Source organism: Hemibagrus wyckioides, linkage group LG21, assembly GCF_019097595.1.
Source record: "Hemibagrus wyckioides isolate EC202008001 linkage group LG21, SWU_Hwy_1.0, whole genome shotgun sequence".
Taxonomy (NCBI): Eukaryota; Metazoa; Chordata; class Actinopteri; order Siluriformes; family Bagridae; genus Hemibagrus; species Hemibagrus wyckioides.
In genome coordinates, this window is record NC_080730.1 from 4,302,964 (window position 1) to 4,324,796 (window position 21,833).

General features: G+C 39.1%; 1 protein-coding gene across 7 annotated transcripts; it reads left to right on the forward strand.

The window, feature by feature from the left end:
• Window positions 1–1,175: 1,175 nt before the first annotated feature.
• On the forward strand, window positions 1,176–21,833 carry draxina (dorsal inhibitory axon guidance protein a). Of its 7 annotated transcripts, none has more exons than XM_058372910.1 (8): window positions 1,176–1,335; window positions 12,374–12,487; window positions 12,575–12,776; window positions 13,151–13,326; window positions 18,440–18,560; window positions 19,734–19,826; window positions 19,939–20,028; window positions 20,860–21,833. In XM_058372910.1, exons 2-8 carry the CDS (start codon window positions 12,395–12,397, stop codon window positions 20,970–20,972), a joined length of 888 nt encoding a protein of 295 aa, XP_058228893.1. In that variant the 5' UTR covers window positions 1,176–1,335; window positions 12,374–12,394; the 3' UTR covers window positions 20,973–21,833. The 7 variants fall into 7 exon arrangements, with proteins under 7 accessions (XP_058228893.1, XP_058228888.1, XP_058228892.1 ...); XM_058372911.1 differs by having other exon boundaries at window positions 1,184–1,335; window positions 12,377–12,487; XM_058372907.1 differs by adding an exon at window positions 9,126–9,249 and having other exon boundaries at window positions 1,192–1,335; window positions 12,374–12,776.

Below are 21,833 nucleotides of genomic sequence, written 5' to 3' on the forward strand. Positions count from 1 at the left end.
TGTTCCAACATGACCGCACACCAGTGCACAAAGCAAGGTCCATAAAGACATGGATGAGTGAGTTTGGTGTGAAAGAACTTGACTGGCCTGCACAGAGTCCTGACCTCAACACCTTTGAGATGAATTAATGCGGAGACTGAGAGCCAGACCTTCTCGTCCAACATCAGTGCCTGACCTCACAAATGCGCTTCTAGAGGAAAAATTCCCATAAACACACTCCTAAACCTTGTGGAAAGCCTTCCCAGAAGAGTTGAAGCTGTTATAGCTGCAAAGGGGCGGGACAACTCCATATTACATTCATGTGCATGTAAAGGCAGACGTCACAGTTTTGGCCTGGCTCACAGTGTCCGCTCTAATTCATCCCAAAGGTGTTCTGTGGTGTTGAGGTCAGGACTCTGCAGGCCAGTCAAGTTCCTCCACACCAAACTCACTCATCCATGTCTTTATGGACCTTGCTTTGTGCACTGGTGTGCAGTCATGTTGGAACAGAGCTTCCACCAGCTTCCAAAGTTGGGAGCATGAAATTGTCCAAAATGTCTTGGTATGAAGCCGAAGCATTAAGAGTTGGACTTTGGGGACTTTGGAGGAAACCGGAGAACCTGGAGGAACCCTGAAGCACATGTAAACACCAGACACCCACACTCAATGGAGTCAGGAATCATTGGTCAAGCGCAAAATACAAGTGTAACACACAAGCTCTGAAATGCTGTTTGGACGACATTCTTCCTGGGGACAAAAAAACAATAAGATTGATTGATTGTTTAATTAATTAATTAATTAAAAATATAAAAATAAAATAAACACCAAATGTCATTAGAATTGTGTTTTGTAGTTTAATGACTCCAAAAACCAGAGTAAAAATATCTAAGAGGCGACACGCATGTTATTCTCGTTTGGGGGTGCCAAAACTTTTGAAACCGGATCCTAAAATCTTGCCCTTATTAAAAAATTAATTAAACGGGAGAAAAAGGTTTACATAAAATAACAGGTTAAAGATTGAAAAGATCGCCACGTTTTTGCGCAGTTTCCTGAAAGGTGCCCGTACTTTTGGACTCGTGGAGGTAGGACGCCGTTTCACGGTGGTTGCTAGGCTACCGCGACGCTGACATCAGACCTCTCTCTTGCGCGCGCGCACACAAACGCGCCCCCACCGTTCCGCCTGCGCCGGTGCACGCGCGTCCAGTCTCGGTTCTCTTTTCGCACTCGCAGCTGTGCGTCGGTGCTCTCGCGCGCTCTCTCGTCCTCCGTCTCTTCTTCATCCGTCTCTCTCTTTATGAGCCGCGACTCCTGGGACTTTTCTTTTATTCCCCCCTCATCTCCGTTAACGGCACGCGGGTGAGATGCGTTTATTGTTCCCCTCTTTACGCTTTGTTGGAGGTTCCGTTAGATGTGAACCGGGTGAAATGTTTCTACCGGACGCGGGTTTACTCTCGTTACCTGCACATGCTCACGCGCTGCTGTCCTTTTGTCTGCTTGTAGTGACAAAACTTTTGCGGTTTGTTGAATTACCGGCGCTGATTAACGGCAGATTTCCGTTATTCCGCTCATTCACCGTGTTAAAGTTGTGCTTTAAAAACGTGAGTGTGTTTTAGAAATGTAGATATGTAAGAAAAAAAAACAAACGAAACTTGTCATTTAGTAATTATTTAAATTGTTATTATAATCATTATTTATTTGTCTAGCTGGCTACTTATTTATTGGTTTATTTGTTTGTTGGCTGATTTGACGAGTCTTCAAGATAGATGGATGGATGGATGGATGGATGGATATATGGATAGAAGGATAGATAGATAGACACTTTATTCATCCCAATGGGAAATTTACAACTTCCAGCAGTATCCACAAACATAGGTCATAAGGTAATAAATAAAAAATAAAACATAAATATTAATATATATATATATATATATTAAAAAATACTAAATACTAGAAATTTAAAGGTACAACAGATAATAAGGTAATAGATGCGAGATAAGAGTTTATTCTATAAATTACTCCTGAGATCTTAGTGTCTCGTTTTTTCTTTTCCTTTTTTTTGATAATAATAATAATAATAATAATAATAATAATAATAATAATAATTATTATTATTATTATTATTATTATTATACATTTCCAGTGATTTTATAATAAAGGAAGAAATTTGAAATTTATTTTATAATATTGTTCATCTGAATTATATTAGTAGAGTTCTGTGCTTGCGTCTCAGGTAGAACCCTTAAAGGTTCTGTTTAGAATCCTACTACAGACCTTTACTTCTAGGCTGTTTTTTATTTTTATTGTTTTGCTAATTGATGTCATTTATCGCATTTTATAGATCACATGATGCCATGCTGACACCCACATGTGTCATTTATTTCAGGGATTTGAAATATTGTGCATCTTCACGTTTATAGCTTCGGAGAAAACATTTGATCAGGTGTGAGATGGACCCTGAGTTAACCCTTTATTACTTTTATTAACAAACCCTTATTAACACCCTCAAACATCTATCTATCTATCTATCTATCTATCTATCTATCTATCTATCTATCTATCTATCTATCTATCTCTCTATCTCTCTATCTATCTATCTATCTATCTATCTATCTATCTATCTATCTATCTATCTATCCAGTATTTAGATAATATATAGTACAACATGTTTTAATATATAATATCAATAACTGATAATACTTGACTTTAATGAACAGTGGATTTTTAGCCTTGGTGCTGAGCAATATTTAACTTAATTTCACCAAAAAAGCCGAAAAACACAAGATTTAAAGCACAAAATGTATTCTGAGATATTTTCCTGATATCTCTGAAGCAGACATGTTCCCGTAGGTGTAATTTCCTAGGTCTAAAGATGATGTGTACCGAATGTGCTTTGTTATTTTACATGTTTGGATGAGTTAATGGGAAAAACTCCTTTTAATATTGACTCGAACATTTACAGCGCAGCAGCTCCGCCATTTCTACCGACATCACCAGAGAGATCATTTGTTCCTGCTTTTATTTTCAGGCTTCCCGGGAACTTTCATCATGGCCTCTGAGGCTCTCTTCAGAGTGCACGTTTTTATTGTTTATTTTATTGTTGTTTAAATGCGGTTTAACTGAGACCATCTGCCACTAAAAGCTGTGGCTTTCCAAGATCTTGGCCAAGACAAATGTTGAGGGGAAAGGGGGTGGGGTGGAGTCTCATGGTGTGTTCGGGGTTGTTTCATTGGGGTTTCATACAGGTGGCCCAACATGGCAGCAATTTTCAGCTCATAAAGCGACAAAATTCCCCAGTTTATGGATTCTTTAAAGTCACAATGTGTTCTTCAGACCTTTCAGCGGTGTCTCAAGTGGTTAAGCATTTGAGTTGTTCATCAGAAGATCAGGGTTCAAGCCCCAGCACTGCCAAGCTGCCACTTTTGAGCCCTTGAACAAGGCTCTTAACCCTCACTGCTCTAGAGGTGCTGTATTATGGCTGACCCAGCACTCTAAACGCAAGCTCCAAAGTTGGGATATGTGAAGAAAGAATTTCACAATGCTCTCACAGTGCTTCTGTTCTTTCCAAAGAAGAACAAACCAGTGTTCGTTTTGTTGGAGGTCGAAAACCAGTTGGTGATAAAAAAAAAAAAAATGTGATGATGAAATGTCCAAAAATGTGAACGGAAAATGTCAGAAATGATTGATTAGACAGGAATTTCCCAAATTTGATTGTCATTCAACATTCATTCATCCATCTTCTGTAAGCACATTATCCTGCTCAGGGTCACGGTGGGGGTGGAGTCTATCCTGGATACGCTGGTCATGATGCAGCAATACAACCTGGACACACACACACACACACCGTGCATTTTGGAGATTGAAGGAAACTAAAGAACCCTTGAGAAACCCTTGTAGACCCTGGAAGAATATATAAAACTCTAAAGCACCTGAGCTCAGGGTCAAACCTTTGCACCGTTCCACACACACACACACAGACACATACAATGCATTTTGGAGATTGGTGGAGACTAAAGAACCCTTAAGAAACCATTGTGGACCCTGAATAAAACTCAATACCTGAGCTCAGGGTCAAACCTTTGGACCGTTGAACACACACACAATGCATTTTGGAGATTGGAGGAAGCTAAAGAACCCTTAAGAAACCCTTGTAGACGCCGGAAGAACGTGTAAAACTCAACACCTGAGCTCAGGGTCAAATCTTTGGACCGTTGAACACATACACACACACAAAAGGAAATTTCACATCACTAGTCCACCTACTGACAATGTTTAAAGGAAACTAGAGAAGCTTTAAGAAGTCCTTGCAGACCCTGGAAGAACGTGTAAAACTCAGCACCTGAGTTCAGGGTCAAACTGTTTGACCGTTAGACACACACAAACACACACACTACTGGAAATTTAGCTTCTCTGACATTGTTTTGGGGTCTTTGGGAGGTTAGAGGAAACTCCAGAACCCTAAAGAAACCTATGTAGACCCTGGAAGAACGTGTAAATCTCAACTCTGAATCAAAGACCCTGGATCTGTGAGGGGGCAAATTTGTGGATTTAAAAGAAATTGCAGCACCAACTGTACACTGACCATGATCTGACCTGATGCTGATTTATTAGTTTGAGAGCAGCGATATTCCCATCATGGCACCTCGGTCATTTGTGGTTATTGATTCCTCCTCTGACCTTCAGTAACCCTGATGGAAGTTTAACATCCCTTTATGGTAACTGCTTCATCGGTTAAGCGAGAAATGATGTGTTGCATTTTTACGAGGGATCAGTAATTAAATGGTTTGGTTTAAACAGATACGGACAGAGACGACTGCTTTCAGAGGATTCGGCTTGACCAATACCTGAGGTTAGTTATAGTCGACTTGAGCTGTTTGGGTAAAGAGATAGCAACGTGGCACAGCATGCAGCGTTCAAAAACACTAAACGTTGATAAAAACTTAAACACTTCAATTGTTGCTACCTAGCGCTCCTTGGTTGCGATTTCCTACACAGGTCTAATCAGGTTTCTTTTTCTCCCACAAATAAGCTAATAGATTGCTTGTTCTCTCTAAATTGGCTATAGCTGTGATGGACTGAGTGTCTTGCATGTCATCATGCTTCATGCCCGGTATTCCTGGGATAGGTGACGTTTCCTGACGGTCCTGAACCCAGCATAAAGGATGACTAAATAAGGAATGTTTTATAATGTTGGCTCTGGACTCTTTCTGGCTGTTGATTAGCGAAACCTGCGTCTGTGTGTGTGTGTGTGTGTGTGTTCCCCCGCTGTTAGTGTACGCCGCACTCCGCCACAGCGCTCCATCTGATTGCGGGATCCCACCAGGCGGCTGTGACACGGTGTCATTTGATCTCGCTTTACATCTGTTGTAACAAATATCCCACCTCTTTCTTTCTGTCTCTGTCGTTTTCTCGCTCCTCGTCTTGTCTCTCTTCCCGATCGTCTTGGCAACAGAAGGGCTCCTTATGGCAATTTTGACACCTAAGCTGTTCCCCAAGGGCTTTGAATCTTTCGACACGTTCTGTGCTGGCAAAAGTCGAAGCAAGCGGTGTGAAATTCCCGATTATAGTCCGCGGAGACGCGACAGCTCTATTTTCTCATCAGTCTAATAACCTTAACGGTCGAATCTGAGCGTTTTGCAGAATGTGATTTCGATCACATCAGAAGGATGAGGCGTAACGTCGACCTCAAGAGTTTCTCGATTTTAAGCGACACAAAAGCTGTGGAAAATCTGGCAAATATGAAAGAGTTCATTCGGTTTGTTTTAATGAGTAAGAGTTTAGAAACTGTTGGTGGGGCCTCACAGAGTTTCCGATTAGAAAGAGTTCCATGCAACGACCACAATTTACACTTAAAGGTTCTACAGGGTTTGCCGTGTAAAGAAGGTAGAACTTCTTAGTGAAATGAAAAATTATCCAAAGAAACACAAAAGGAAGTATTTTTACATAGACTACAATAATATTTTAGACAAAACAAAACACACATTTCCATTCTTAGTTCTTTAAATCGTAAAGTGATTCTACATTGAACCTCTAGGTTTGAACCAAAAAAGACCCCAAAAATCTTCCATCTTACCACTTTAAAAGGTTCTGGTTTGTTCCATTGGATGACCCCTTAATAAACTCTATATAAAACCTCGTCTCATTTCCTCTGAGAACTTCAAGTACCTTTAACGCTTTAACGTTCTAGTTGTAGACTCCAGAACCTAGCGTTTACTGTCTCCAAGCTAGAACCCTTTAGGAAGTACCTTTAAGAAATGTCAAACAGTCTGTTTTCTAACACAGTCTTCTAAACCACATTGTATCACTCTTACAATGGATTTTTCTGGGATGGTTCTAGATGCTCTATTTTGGATCTTTCTACTTTCCATAGACTGACGTTAAAACAAAACCCTTTAGAGTTCTAGATTTAACCTTTTTCCCCTCTGCATTGTTTCCTGGTTCCATCTACCAACCCCAAGTGATGTGTTCTTATAGTGGAAACCATTCAAAACAACAAATTATTTTAATTCCTTTTAATACATTTTTAAAATCTAGGCCTTTTATTAAATCTGGGGAAATTCTTAAAAGTGCTAAGAGGAACCCTGGACTTAAACCGGAACCCTTTTAGATAGTTAAGACCTTTAACCCCTTAGGAAACCCTAGAACAAGCATATTTCTTAGAACTAGGTATATATATATAATTCAAATCACATAATCTAGTCACATATCCAAAGAACCAGTGAGGAAAAACTTATACAATAAAATTTATATTTTGTATGCATATATTTTTAATATATTTATTTTATATATATATAATATATTTTTTGTTATTTATTTAATTAATTTATTTTTAATTTTTTTCTGGACTTTCCTGTCTAGTAATAAAATGAAACAATTAATAAAACAATTTTATCTATGGAATTTTTTTACTTTTCTTTTTTTATTTATTTATTTTTTTAATGGATTTAGCCAGGAAATATATATATACTGTGATATTATTTTTTAATTTTTTATTTATTGTTTTATTTTTTGCTAGGACCATCTTAACTATTAGGCAGAAAGAGAGTGCAAGAGAGAGAAAAAATATTCAACAAGATGCTCACTCAATCATTTCGCTATTATTTTTGTGCTGTGATGCTTTAGGAAAATCGACCTCAAGTGCATTTTTTAAAAACAGAGCCAGAACCCAGAACCCTGTGAAGGTTCCACTGACACACTTGATACATATCATATCTTTCCTAACTCTATCAGCACTTTTGAGCATCCTGCTTTTGTGGTGGTCCGCTCGGTGCATTCGTCACGCTTGTCCACTCAGTGTAGCCGATCTGTTGACTGTGAAATTGGCCCTCTGCCGAAGCATGTTGCCTCTTTATCTCTCGGAGAAGAAGACTCTGAAATTTGCTCTTCGCTGAGTGCTTAAAAAAAAATAAATGTTCGGGAGTGGGGAGGAAGGGGGATGGTGGCTTCTAGTTCGATCAAAGCGGAGAAAAGAATACGGCTCTACCCGAGCTGTTAGATTAAATAGTAGAGTTACACAAGATACTATCTCTTATATAACAAAAAAAAATAAAGTAGTCCAAATATTCTTCAAGAACCATTGGTTCTAATGCGTCCAGGATGCAAGTCCAAGACGTTAGACTAGATTAATATCACTTCTACTGTTAGATGACCTCACTTTTCATCCCACATATAACATCTCTACTGGATTTCCCTCTGAGGAACCCTTAAAGGTCTTATGTAGAACCCGAGTAGAAATGTTACAGGAATCATCTGAAGATTTCCAGGCAGATTTCAGCATGTATGTCACATAACTATATAAACTTGTAGAAATAAGGGTTCTCTGGACAACTAATGGTTCTGGATTTGAAACAAAGTAAGTGTAAAGGTTCTAGGTTCTTTACACTGATGTGTTTCTTGGTTTAAGCCTGCTTGTAGTTCTCCAGACTAGAACCATTTCAGGATCCTAAGACCCCTTAACTGTTTAAGAACTGTCAATGAATAATGTTTACTAGAATTCTTTTTCAACAACCATTTTGGGTGATTTACATAGGGGGAAAAACACTTGGCTGATGGTTCTAGCTAAGTGAAAGTCTTGAATCTACTCCAGACTGATAAACCAAAGGAAACTTGAAGGTTCTAGGTTCTTCATGTTGGTTATTTAGAGAGGCTTCCAAATATGTTCCTTACTTCCAAGGAAAAGATCAAATTTTTGGTCGTCTTCCTGTGGAAACCCTGAAAGGTTGGAGACCCTACGCTTGGATTGTTTACTTTTATCTCAAATTGGAACCCTTTTAGAATGCTAAGCACCTTTAGCTATATAAGGAAACATCAATGAATCCTTTATTATGGCCTCCTAGTGGTCCAGTGGCAGGATCATGCTCGCTCATTGCCATCGACTGGGTTCGATTCCTGGGCAGGGCACCACCCCAGCCACTAAAGAGATAACTCTCAGTGCTGGACCCAAGCCCGTGTAAAAAATCGGAGGGTTGTGACAGGAAGGGCATCCGGCGTAAAACCTGTGCCAAATCATGCGGATCGAATGATCTGCTACAAAACAGTGGACCCTGCCATTGCATGGGACAAACGCTAGGAAAAAATAATGAGTCCCAAGCCCGCAAAGATATTTCAACATATAAAGCATCTAATGGCAATTTTTGAATAATCGAAAACCTTTAACGGTTCTTTAGCAGTTTCTCTTCAATGTTTTAATGTTTAGCTTTCGTTTTTTGTTTTACAACAGATCGTATTCTAACACAGAATGGCAAGAACCCTTTAACACACAAAGATTCCCTTAAGAATTTCTGGAATCTGTGATCGTTATATATCCAAAGAACCGACAATGAACACTTTTTTTTACAACTGGATGTATGATTTTGGATTTATTTGTGATATTGTGATCAAAACCCTCTCCTTTGGTAGTTCACCAAACTATGTAGAAGACCCTTTATGGATTGTTTTTCTAGATGGAACAGTGTACTGTTAGAAGATTATTGGTTGCTGGTTAGAACGTTCTGGTGTACTTTCTGGAAACTTCTTTATAAGCACATCTCAGGACTGGAAACTGTAACTTAGTGGAGTTTCAAATGTGAAATCCAGGTTGTTGTTTTTTTTTTGGAACCTCCTGTGTTCAATCAGGACCATCTTTCTTTATTATGTGTTTTCTGTCCTAGTGTCAGCTTCTTTTTAACCGAAGAACTCAATGGACTGCAGCAGATGCCGAGCTCCCATGCTGTGTGACGTTCTCAGCGGGAGTCAAAGCCCCATAGCTCACGTTTTGATCTTCGTGCACTATAGGTATCACTGGGTTCATGCGTCTCACATCTCTTTTGCACTCTGTTGTCATATAATTCTTTTCCCCCCCGAGCCGAAGCAACACAGCGTCGTATCCTAACACGACCCGCGTAGACTGTATATCACCATTTATTATTTATTTAGCAGAATAAGTTCACTTTTTGTTTTTTTGTTTTTTTTTTACTGAATTTCCGTCAAACCTCCCGCGCTTTGTTGAATAACGCATGAAATCTGCTGCTGCTGCCTGCTGAGCTTTACAATCTGGTCGAAGTGTGTCAGCAAAGAATAGATGGGATTTTTTGGGTCTTATATGCTGCAATCCTGAATAACACACTCACATACCCACCCACACAGACACACACAACAGTTTTTAGATGTTCAAGGAGCTTTTAGCCTTGACGTGAATAACAGAAATACGCTAGATATACTCAAAGTCCTTGTATTTTGTTGTGTGACTGCGGCGGTGTATTGCTCAGATGCTTGGTTTCATTTTTCATAACTCAAGGTACAGCTAGTGGTCGCTAAATTATGAATGACACTTCAGAACATGTTGAAGGGTCCAAAACATAGAGTCTAAAATAAATAAATAAATTAATTAATTAATAAATATTTCAGAATTCTTTACAAGTCTCAGTGCAAAGAACGGTCCTTTCTTACTTCTTTAACTACTTAATAAAGTGATAAAATTTGTATGCCAATATAACATACATCAACTAAAAAATTATTGGCACCCGTGAAGTTTATACCAAAAAAAAAACATTGTGTAGTAATACATTTTTTTAATTCATTTATTTCTCTTCAGTAAGTAAGTAAACGATGGTCATTATGGATCCCTTGAGCCTGGGATCGCTACAAACAAAGCAGGATGGGACACTAGGGCACCATTTACACCTTCATTCACTACCTTTTGGAATTTCCTTCAGATACTCTGGTTTTCTCCTACCTCAAAATAAATTTAAAAAATGCTTGGGAGATGTATCAGAGAGAGTAAATTTCCTGTATTTAGGGACAAGTGTGTTGTTATGTGTATCTGTTGTACTGTAGTGGACTGGATCTGGATCACTGTGACCAGGATAAAGTACAAATGAACGTCAATGTGTGTAATAAGTCCACGTTAAAAGGTAATAATGCATTTTTTCACGATCAGCTGATCTTTCCGGAAATATCCGGAAGGACGCCAGATTAGTTCTAGTTGAAATGCTTTAAACTTTAAAGAGTTTCATTTGTCGTTGTTTTTACATGCGTATAATTAATTCCGCTGTTAGTTATAGGTCTTTGTCCTACTATTGATTTTGCCATTTGCGCAGAAAGTCATGGGCGTTACCTTTGTGCCCTGTAGTTCTGAAAAACTACAGCTGCTGCAGCTGGCAGAAGACAAATATGGACACTCAGCTTGTATTCCCATAAGAAACTCTGGCAACCGCATTGCAAAATTTCCCCCGGCGCCATTCATACTCGCTTTCTCATATGCAATTTCCTGCTCTTTGCTGAGTACCGATGAGTTCTTAAATAGCCCTCAAAAGACACCCCTGGGTACCTGTCCTCTATACACATCTCTCCACACCGGGTAGATGAATGTGTGTGAGTGTGCAGTGGAGAAAAAGCTGGTCTATCTATCGACCCGCAGCCCAGCAGCAACTCAATACACCACTGCTATTGATTTCCTGTACGTAGCCCCGGCCGCCTCCCCACAACAGAGTGGCCAAACCAGCAAGCTGATAAAATGATGGATATTTTTTGCCGCTGTTGGAGGAAGAATTTATAGAACAATACGTGCTATACTCGGGCTGAATTTCGAATTCGTAAGCTGGGGAAGGTTTTATATTCGTGTCTGGGCAATTTCACATCACGCACAAATTCCCTTTCAATAACCGAGACGAATCTGAACGGCAGCTTCGCAATAGAAATTAAAAGCCAATAACGATGCGAGAATGGCACCGCTCCGTGAATAGCACCCATTTCGATTGCATAACCTCCTGGGGGGAGGTTCAGAAATATTCTCAGATGCTACTCCTAGCAAGTTATTATTATAGCAAACAAATTCACAGTAGCAGGACTTTTTAGAAGTTTGAGAAGCAGTGGGAACAAAAGACAGGAACGTGTGGGATCTTAAGGAGCAGCTTTTAAAGGATGAGAGCGGAGATGTGTACTTGATGTAGAAAGAGTGGATATACATTAAGGCTTTGTTTCTATGCAATTTACCTTGTTTATGCAGTGGTGGTTCAAGTGATTAAGGCTCTGGGTTGTTGATCGGCGGATCAGGGTTCAAGCTCCAGCACCACCAAGCTCTACTGTTGGGCAACTGAGGAAGGTATTTAACCCTCCCTGCTCCAGGGGTGTTGTATCATAGCTGCCCCTGTGCTCTGACCCCAACTTCCTCAGCTGGGATATGTGAAGAAAAGAATTCCACTGTGCTATAATGTATGTGTGGTAATGATAAAGGCTTATTACCGTTGGTTTTCTTCTTATTTTACTCTGTTTTATATATATATCTTCAGTAATGGCAAATCAAATACTACAATATCAGACTCTATAGTCCTTGTAAAATTCACGTAAGATAACCATGGTAACCAGGGCTATGTTAGTTAGCTATTAAAATTGTTCACTGGCTTTTGTGACAATTTCCAGCTGTTTCTGTTTAGCTGGTTTAACTTCTTCTTCTACTTTTCCCTTTTGTGAAACTGGCCAATTAATTGCTTGCCAAAGAAAGAATTTGGGAGAATTTTTAGAGCGATTTCTCGGTCATTTTTATTACTAATTGTTTATTAAGAAGAATATCGGTTCTACACTGACGTTTTTGGGCACTGGAAGTTCTCAAAGTAGACATTTTTATTACATTGGTTAGCATACTACATTGTAATATTGCAATTTCCACTGCAAATTAGGAATGCTGACACATGCCAGGGTAAGACTGGCCCAAGCCACTATTCATCGTTAAATTCAATCATGTGAATGTCTAAGTCTAGGTACGACAATTCAGTGAAACCAAATCCATGTTTGTAATGTTCTGGATACACATATTCACCTAAATTCATCCAAATACACCACTTAGAGCTTTTTATTTTAAGCAGATAATCCATGCTATGAATTTACTCCAATTAATATCCCAATATGTGTCTCTAACCAGCAGGAGGCACTGTGAGTGAAAATGAAGTCCCTCAGCTGGTGCATACCCTTCACCCTTCTTCTCGCATCCCTCACCCTTCCCTCACAAAGTGCAGAGAATCCTGGAAGGAAAAAGGTAAAGGATCCTGAGGCATCGTCATTTCATGGAGGCAGCTGGAGGAGGCAAGGTTCACGAGGCGTGTTTTCCCATAAATCTTTCCAGCCTGAAGATGACGGAGTGGGTCTGGAGGGTCTGAGCCCGGTCCGTCTGGAAATAGGGCCAGGAGATTGGGATAGGGAAAGAGGCATAAGGCACACGAGAGGGCCCAAGCAGCATCAAGGAGGAGAGTTCCAGCGCAAAGGCAGGAAAAATGGCCAAGTGGAGGGCAAGAAACATGGACGCAAGGACAAAGCACATGGCCAAGGTGTCTAGAGATTCAACTTGTGCACTGATTAATGAATGCATACATGTTAATGAAAGGCAGAGGGGTTATAAGGATACGTAGGGGTCATAACCCATAGCTAACTTAAAACAAATGGTGAAAATAGAACTGATTCCAAATAACTAGCATTAGATGTCCAGTGTCAGAGGCTAGAATGATACCAAATATTCTAGGAAAATATACCAATATAATGTAATGTACTGTTCTTTAAAGTCCACTTGAAACCTGTGGAATTTAAATAACATTTAAGTGACATCACAAGGTGTCTCAACATGGACCTAAATCCAGTTTTTTTCCATTTAATGTCTAAACACAATCATGCATCATGTGCATTGATAACTCCCTTCCTCTTTCAGGGTTCTTCCATGACACTGGATTTGGCTCTTCGATGAGAGATGTTGACGAAACCTATGCCCGCTTGTCCAATCGTGAAGCTGCTGCACTCGCAGAAGGCCCCGCCTCTCGCATACCGGTAGCCACAGCAATGCCTGAGCATCCACCGACTCGCGCCCCGACCTCCACTAAACCACAGGTATCAATTCGGCCAAACTGCCCCTGAAAGGTTTTCATTTCAATGGGTTTTTGAGCTTTAGGAGGGATTTATCCCTGTTCATTGTCGCACTACTGAGGTTTGTGTTTCTGCATGAATGCGTTATCTGTTGAATAGAGAAGAACAGAAAATTGTGAAATGTGTATTTTAAAGGGGTTCTTTTAAAGAGTTTCAGTTTTCTGTTTCATCTTTTTTTTTTTTTTTTACCTTCCTTGTCATTGCTTTGCTTTTCATGACATAAAACAAACAGATCAGAATGAGTTGGTCATGTACTGAAACGTATGGTTATAAAGATGGCCTCCAGAGTACTAGCTAAATAAGAGAAGGTTATAAACACAGGATAAGAGCCAGTCTTTCTCTCTACCTACTACTGGGCATTCAGCATTTTGTCTCAGATATACAAAGTAGTACATTTGCACACGGTGAACATTTCTTCAAAAGAAATAGCACAGAGGTGGCGAAAGCTATTTTGTTTTGCCACTTGACATTTTGCACTAAAAGTTTTTCCAGTGACTTCTCCATTATAAAACATGGTGGAGAACACATTTAAGTAGCTGAAGAAAAAAAAGCACAGTAGTGTTCGGGGTGTTCTGTAAATATGCTTGGCTAGTTTCATCATTGCAGGTGCACCACACGTGAGGGACCTGATTGTGTAGATTTATTTGGCTGTGGCGCAGCACCTCTGCTTCTTTATTACTGCACGTGGGACCCTCTTTGCTGCTCATAACGTGGGCCAAATGAGCTCAGTGCATGCTGGGATGGAGGTGGGGGGAAGGGGTGAGCGCCAAACAACACCAGTGCTGGGGAGAGAGGTGTCGCTTGCTTGCTCACTCGCTCGCTCACTTGCTTGTCCGTCGATCCTCCTCCTCCTCCACCACCACCACCTCCTCCTCATAACCATCTGTTCTCTTTTCTCCTCCACTGGCTTGTTTTCAAGTGTGTGCTTCCTGTCGCTTTCCCCAATTAAGCTTGTTGTCGTTTGTGTATCCAAAATCAAGCTCATGTTTGGTTACCATGGCACGTTTAGCTTCCTTTCTACATGCAACACTAGAGTAGGGATGACAAACACATTCATTACCACAAACAGAGAGGAAAAGAGATTTATTCAAATGATATATTGTTCTACTTATTATCTTAGCATTCTATGTGGAATTTCACTTCCCACATCTGATGGATAATGTCTCGGCACAACAGTTTACCTCGTTAAGCAATTTGTCTTTTCACTGCTTTTTTATGGTTTTAATGCAAATAACTCCTTTACCATAACTACATAGCTATGTATTCACACTAACCTCTTTCTTTCTGCTGCTTTTATTCTTCCATGAATGTGTTCTAGATTTTTCCTAAAAGAAAGCCCCAACCAGGGCCACCCAACATTATTATTATTTTTTTATTGAAATCACTTTAAAATCCTCTCAGAAATCCTGTCAGGTTAGCTTATGTTAGCTCTCTGGCTATCTTTAAAAGCATTTGTGAATGTAAACTAAAATCCTCTCAGAAATCATGTCAGATTAGCTTATGTTAGCTATCAGGCTACCTTTAAAAGCATTTGTGAAAATCACTTTAAAGTCCTCTCAGAAATCCTGTCAGGTTAGCTCTCTGGCTACCTTTAAAAACATTTGTAAATATAAACTAAAATCCTCTCAGAAATCCCGTCAAGTTAGCTCATCTCAGCCACCTAGCTAGTCAAATATTTTTGTATTACGACTTTAAAATCCTCTCAGAAATCCAGTCAGGTTAGCTAATGTCAGCTAGCTACTGATAAATATGTCTTCCTAAATTCCTGTCAGACATTCAGCCGGGTTATCTCAGTTAGCGGGCTAATGTTTTTAGTAAGGATTAAAAATATATGGATATCAAAAAATCCTGTCAGGGATAGGGTGGGTTAGGGGTTAGCAGAAAACATTAGCTAATATGACTAAAATTCCTCTCAGATATCATGTCAGTTGGTGTCTATTAATCCTTTTCTCTTCTAAAAATAGTTTTTTTTCCCCACCAATTAGCCTGAAATACTTTCTTAATAGTATTCGAATGACTTTTGAAACTAAATTCACTGAGAAATATCGCACGTGAGTATATACCCCACAAAAATGCCCTACAATTCTCATAGAAGTTTTGTTTTAAAGCTGAAGGCTGTTCTGGAGAACCATTAAGGCCTGCTGATTTCTGTTTAACATGCTGTGTACAAGCAGGCATGAGCTCTTAGAACGTTACACTAGAAAACTAGTCCCTGGGGGGACTGATATGTTCGTATAGATATGGGCTCCGTGCCTCGAATTTGCAGTCTTAATTTAGCTTCGATCTCTGCTGCCATACAGATAAAGAGCCCAGAGCAACACAGCTCCCTGTAATTAATTAAACTTGTCTGGAGTGCGAGTGCTTTTAAAGTCTCCCTGAACATGGAGTTGTACACTATACAATGTGGTCTGTGTAGAATAATAAATTGTCTCGATCATAAATGCCCCAAAACTGTATAGGAGATTATTTAATGACAAATTGTAGTCAGTTTAGCTCCACCTCGAAACCAGTTTTATACAGATGTAGTACAGAGATGCTATCGATCTAAACATTAGCTATACAGTAAAACCTCGGCATACAAATCCCCTTCCTTATGAATTTTCGCCATGAGAATTGAAATTTTAAAAGACATTTACATCGCGATACGAAGCATTTTTGGCATACAAATGAACCAAAACGAATGGCGGCTAAGTTCAAAACTTGTTTGTGTCAGTAAACAGCCAACCGAAGCGAGTTTACGAATTTTACGAAATTTTTTTCAGTCAGCGAAAGCTATTTGGAAAGAGTTAACTTATGATACCAAGGTTGCCTTCAGCATGCATTCAAAAGCTAGATGATTTTTTGGGCGTTTTTTTTGTTGACAGATTGGTGGCGTGGGTGGTCTATTCTATTTTTAGCCCAAGCTTGGTGGCACGACTTCCTGTGAGGACCACTGACATGGAATGCTTGGCTTGGGTCAGTTCTTTGTAAGCAGCCATACGGTTTACATACGCCTCGTATTGGTCATATTGGCCATATTTTTTGGGTGGCTGGAACGGATTATCTGCATTTACGTTATTTCTTATGAGAAAATTCGTTTCGCAATACAAATTTTCAACTTAAAAACTCACTTCCAGAACCAACTAAATTCATATACCCAGGTTCTACTGTATAATCGAAACCTCATCCGAGAGATTATTTTAAAAAATCACATTTTAACAGCAGATTTTAGTTGAGAAATCATATTTGTTACAACAAATATTAAATCAAATCATAAACTGCAATTTTGTATAAGACCATGAATGAAAATAAAATAAGCTCAGAGTAAATGCACCATAAAGATCATATATAGTAATCTACAAGAGTCAAAATATCGTAATCTGTAAATAGAAAAGCATTCTGGACAGCAGATTTTGGTAGCCGGCCAGCTAAGACAAGCAAAAATGACAGGATTTCTGAGGAAAAAGTGTTTCTGAGAGGATTTTAAATCAACATTAAAAATATCGTCACGTCAGCTAAGTTATGTGATTTGACCTGACAGAATTTCTGTAAGAATTCAGTCTTGCTACCAGAAATAGCAAGCTAGCTAACATGAAATACCTGACTGGATGCTACGTCATATATTGTTCATAAATTTGTCTTTGCTAGTTAGACAGTTAGCTAACCTGAGCTAACGTGGTAACATTTCCATAATGGTCCTAAATGTTTATAATCTTCAGTGAATGTAACCGGATTTCTCTGAGAATCTTTTTATTCCAGAATATTCACTGCTGAAACTAGCCGGCTAGCTAATGGGAGCTAATGTGACAGGATTTCTGACAGGATTTTAACTCATGTTTAATGTTTATATTCGTTACTGCTAATTTTAGAGCAACTAGCAGGAATATGCTAACTCGATCGGATTTCTAAGAAGTTTTTTTCAAATGGTGTGTGTGTGTGAGAGAGAGAGAGAGAGAGAGAGAGACTGTCTGTCTGTCTGTCTGTGAGCTACATTAAATGAAGTGCAACACAGAGTGACTCACAAAGTGCTTTTAGATTTTAAAACAATTTTAGATTTTCTTTTGCTTTTAAACAACAGTTTTTTATGGCACATACACAGGAGTGAGAGAGAGAGAGAGACAGACAGAGAGAGAGAGAGAGAGAGAGAGAGAGAGCTGTGAACACCTGTGCCAGGTCTGACATTTAAAAAAAGCAGCCAGGTTTTCACAAGTCTGTAACAAATTCAAGTTTTTCCTCTCAGGAACAAAACAACAAAAAATTCAATTAACACTTCGATATAGAGAAAGAAAACATGATTCCACTTGCATCTTAAAATATTATGATGAAAAACTATGACTCTTGCTGTTTTATCATACCGTCATGTAAGGAATAAAACACTGAGGTGGTGTCATTTGTGCTGATATTCTTCTTCTTCTTTCGGCTTTTCCCTTCAGGGGTCAAATCATCTCTCTCCACCTGTCCCTATCTTCTGCATCCTCAACACATGCACCCACTAGCTTCATATCCTCATTTATTACATCCTCTTTGGTCTGCCTCTTTGCCTCCTGCCTGGCAGCTCCATGTCCAACATTCTCCTACCAATATACTCACTCTCCCTCCTCTGAACATGTCCAAACCATCTTAATCTGGCCTCTCCCTAACTTTGTCCCCCAAACGTCTAACATGAGCCGTCCCTCTGATGTACTCGTTCCTAATCCTGTCCAACCGTGTCCCTCCCAAAGAGAACCTCAACATCTTTAGCTCTGCTACCTCCAGCTCTGGCTCCTGTATCTTCCTCAGTGACACCGTCTCTAAATCATACAGCATGGCCGGTCTCACCACTGTCTTGTACACCTTCCCCTTGATTCTCTGTGATATTTTTCTGTGAAGCAGAATTTACCCTGGTGACTCCTTCTATAAATACTAAATAAATATCCTTGAGCACAGAAAAGCTTTAACATATCAATTCATACACATTTTCCTTTGTTCACTCATATCTGCTTTTATAAAATATTAATCAACAGTGTCTGACCAATCAGATTTGAGCATTTCATAGCACATTAGTGTATATAATAATGTAACTTGCGTGTGTGTGTGTGTGTGTGTGTGTTGCGCATAGAAGGCAGGTCAAGGAAAAGCTCAAGATGAAGTGTTTCCTACTTTGGACATGGCGCTTTTTGACTGGACAGACTATGAGGACATGAGGCCTGAGGACAGCTGGCCACCCAACAAGAAAAAAGGTACAACACTGTTTTCAAACCTTCACTGCTAATGCTAGCCCACAGACCACGTCCAAGAGGATTTTTAGTCACGTTTGTGATACTTTTTACCACCATAGCTGTAAAAATAAATGCTGAACTGATCTAAGTAGTTAAGCTAACCTGACAGGATTTTATTTTGTTTGTTAAGATATATTTCCATGTCACTTTATAAAACTGCTAACACTAGCAGGATGATCGAAATGAGCTCTGGATTTCTGAGAGGATATTAAATTCCTGTCTATAAATGTTCCTAATCTGCTTCAATAAAACTAAGCAGTATTCAGAAACTGTTGTATACAGTATAAAACTAGCTAGCTAGCATGCGCTAACTTGACAGAGTTAATGGATTTCTGAGAGGATTTTTGTTTCTTGTTAATACATGTTCATAACTGTCAATGCAACGATGATCCAAATAGCTAATCTCGGCTGAGCATCAGGATATCAGGAATATATTTCATGACTGAAGCTAGCTGGCGGGTTTACATGAGCAAACCTGTCAGGATTTCAGGATTTTCATGATATAAATGTTTATAAGAATGGTAAACAGATGCTAATTATATTCACAACTAGCTAGCTAACAGGAGCTAATCTGACAGGATTTCTGAGAGGATTTAAATTTGTGCTTAAAGCTTCTTTGAAAAAGTTTACTGTGAAAAAAGCATGTTAATTAGAAGGTATATTTAAGAGATATAGATTCTAAAGTATGTTATAATTAAAGTTAACTGCTAAAAAACTTAGTTCAGAGAATTGTTTCCTATGCTTCAGTTAAGTAGGTGTGTAGACAGAGCTTGAAGCGGTAGCTAGCTGCAGTTTCACCCAGAGAAAGAGGGCTAAGTGAGTGAGAAAGACCTCGGCAGTCGATACTGAGTTCACCGCAGAAGCTCTAAATAATCGTATAACGTTAATTATGTAAAAATAGGTTGACGGGCTCTTTAATAATCAAATCTTCTCGTTTTCCCGAGTGCCGTGCTCGCATGAAGAGATCGATAAAAATATTTTAATGACTCCAGGTCAATGCGACTGTAAGCAGGTTGAAAGCGGATACGTATTCATCTTTCATAATGTCGTTATCGATTCGTGAATCCGGCATCTTGCTGAAGAAGACGGTGGTGTTTCATTGTCCTTTCCTCTTGTTGATCTTTTTCTACAAAGACAAGCGGCGCAGCAAGAACATGAGCAGTGGCAACACTACCGTGCCCACAGATGATGTCGAACCATGTGACCATCATCTCGACTGCCTGCCTGGTCAGTGCATCCACAAAACCGACCAATCAGCAGCAAGACTCATTATATAGCCGCCTGGACAGGGTTTTATTTCATCTAAAGCTGTCTCTCTACTTTTATTTTCTATTTTCAGGGTCTTGTTGTGATCTCAGACATCACGAGTGCAGCCCATATAACCGTGGTCTGAACAACAAGTGCTACGATGACTGCATGTGTAAAGAAGGTGAGCGTTAGTAATGAGTCTTTGGGTCGGATCTTTTAGCCGAACGTCACGGATTTGTAAGCCTTTCGTGTTTGGTAATGGTGTTACACTTGTACGCTTCAATTTAATCAAAATGCTGCCAGGGAAACCTCATTTTAACATCTGAGCTGTTTAATATTCCAAATTCAAGCATCGTCACTAACCGTGGCTTTCATCAGACATACATGCTCTATGTCATTTATTATTTGGAAAGTTCTTGCTAGTCAGAATATTGCAAAATTTGTTTGTTTAGAAAGAAAAGAGCAGTTTAGGAGACGAAAATAGTCAACTGCAGTATATTTAACCTCCGGCAAAGAGCCGGGAGGTTAGGCATTGCTGTTTACTTCTTTCGGAAATGAAAATATAAATATTTCTTTCAAAAATAAACAAATGATAGTACTAGAAAAGAATTACTATTCTAAAATAAATGTCTATACCACAAATACTCAAATACTGATACCTGGAAGTTATGGAGTATGGTATGGAGATGTGATTTAATTGTGACACAAATTAGATGTTATACAACAAACCAACGAATTTAATTTGGCCAGTGGTTAAGGCTCAAGTGGTTAAGGCTCTGGGTTGTTAATCGCAGGATCAGGGTTCAAGCACTACCAAGCTCCACTGTTGGGCAATTGAGCAAGGCCCTTAACCTTCTCCGCTCCAGGGGTACTGTATCATAGCTGACCCTGTGCTCTGACCCCTAACTCCCTCAGCTGGGATATACGAAGCAAAAGAATTCCACTGTGCTGTATTGTGGATCTAATGAACTGGTTTAAATGAATGTTCACTCGGAATATCACCATTTTCCAGGTCTCCGTTGCTACGCCAAATTCCACCGCAAACGAAGGGTGACCCGGAAACGTGGCCGCTGCGTGGAACCCGATTCGGCCAACAGCGAGCAAGGAGCCTTCATCACGATCTGACGAGAGAGATGGATAGAGAGAGAAAGACGGAGAAAGAAAAGCCCATCATGACCCTACAACCCTGTACCTCCTTCTAAAAGACTTCAGATGGACTGAATCTGAATGGAAAAATTTAGCGAGTTAAAAAAATATACGAATCTGACCAACTCGCTTGGGTGTTAAAGTGCACTGTGTTCCAACGTCACTCACACTGTACATATGATTTTGTGTCTAAACTGGACAGGAAGTTGTTTTTGTTAACTGAGAATGCTGAAAACCTTTTGCTGTAATAATTACATTGGTGTGTAAAAAATTTTATTTTTTATCATTTTTTTTTTTTACTTATGCTGCACCTACTTGTCATTGTAAAATACCAAGAATATGTTGAGTTCAGAACCATGGTCAATTTATGTAATATTTCTTACAATTAAATGATTATAAAAATAATTATCGGAATATTTCGACCCTTTGTAAACATTTGAATTGATTTTTATAAAAATTAATTCATTTAATTTCAGGAGTAATTTGCCATTCGTTTTTTTTGTTAGGAAATAAATGCCTGAATAAAGGAGAAAAATTAACAATATTATTTTGATGTCATAATAAGATGACGTAAATTGATCAGTGTTTATTGTATGTTTAATGTACTGCAGTGTAGGAAAAAGAGAACGGTGTATAAAAGGATAGATGCGTAATTTTCTTCTTCCTTCAGTGATATGTTTTGCCTTCATGGCTTTATTTTAATGCAGGGCTTTTTTTTCTTTTTCTTTTTTTAGGTGACCATCTGGACATTATTTGGTCCGTTGAATACAGCTCAAACGTATTCTGTGTGGGTTTTTTTTTCTAACTTCAATGTCCTAATTAAACTAACGCAATTAACAA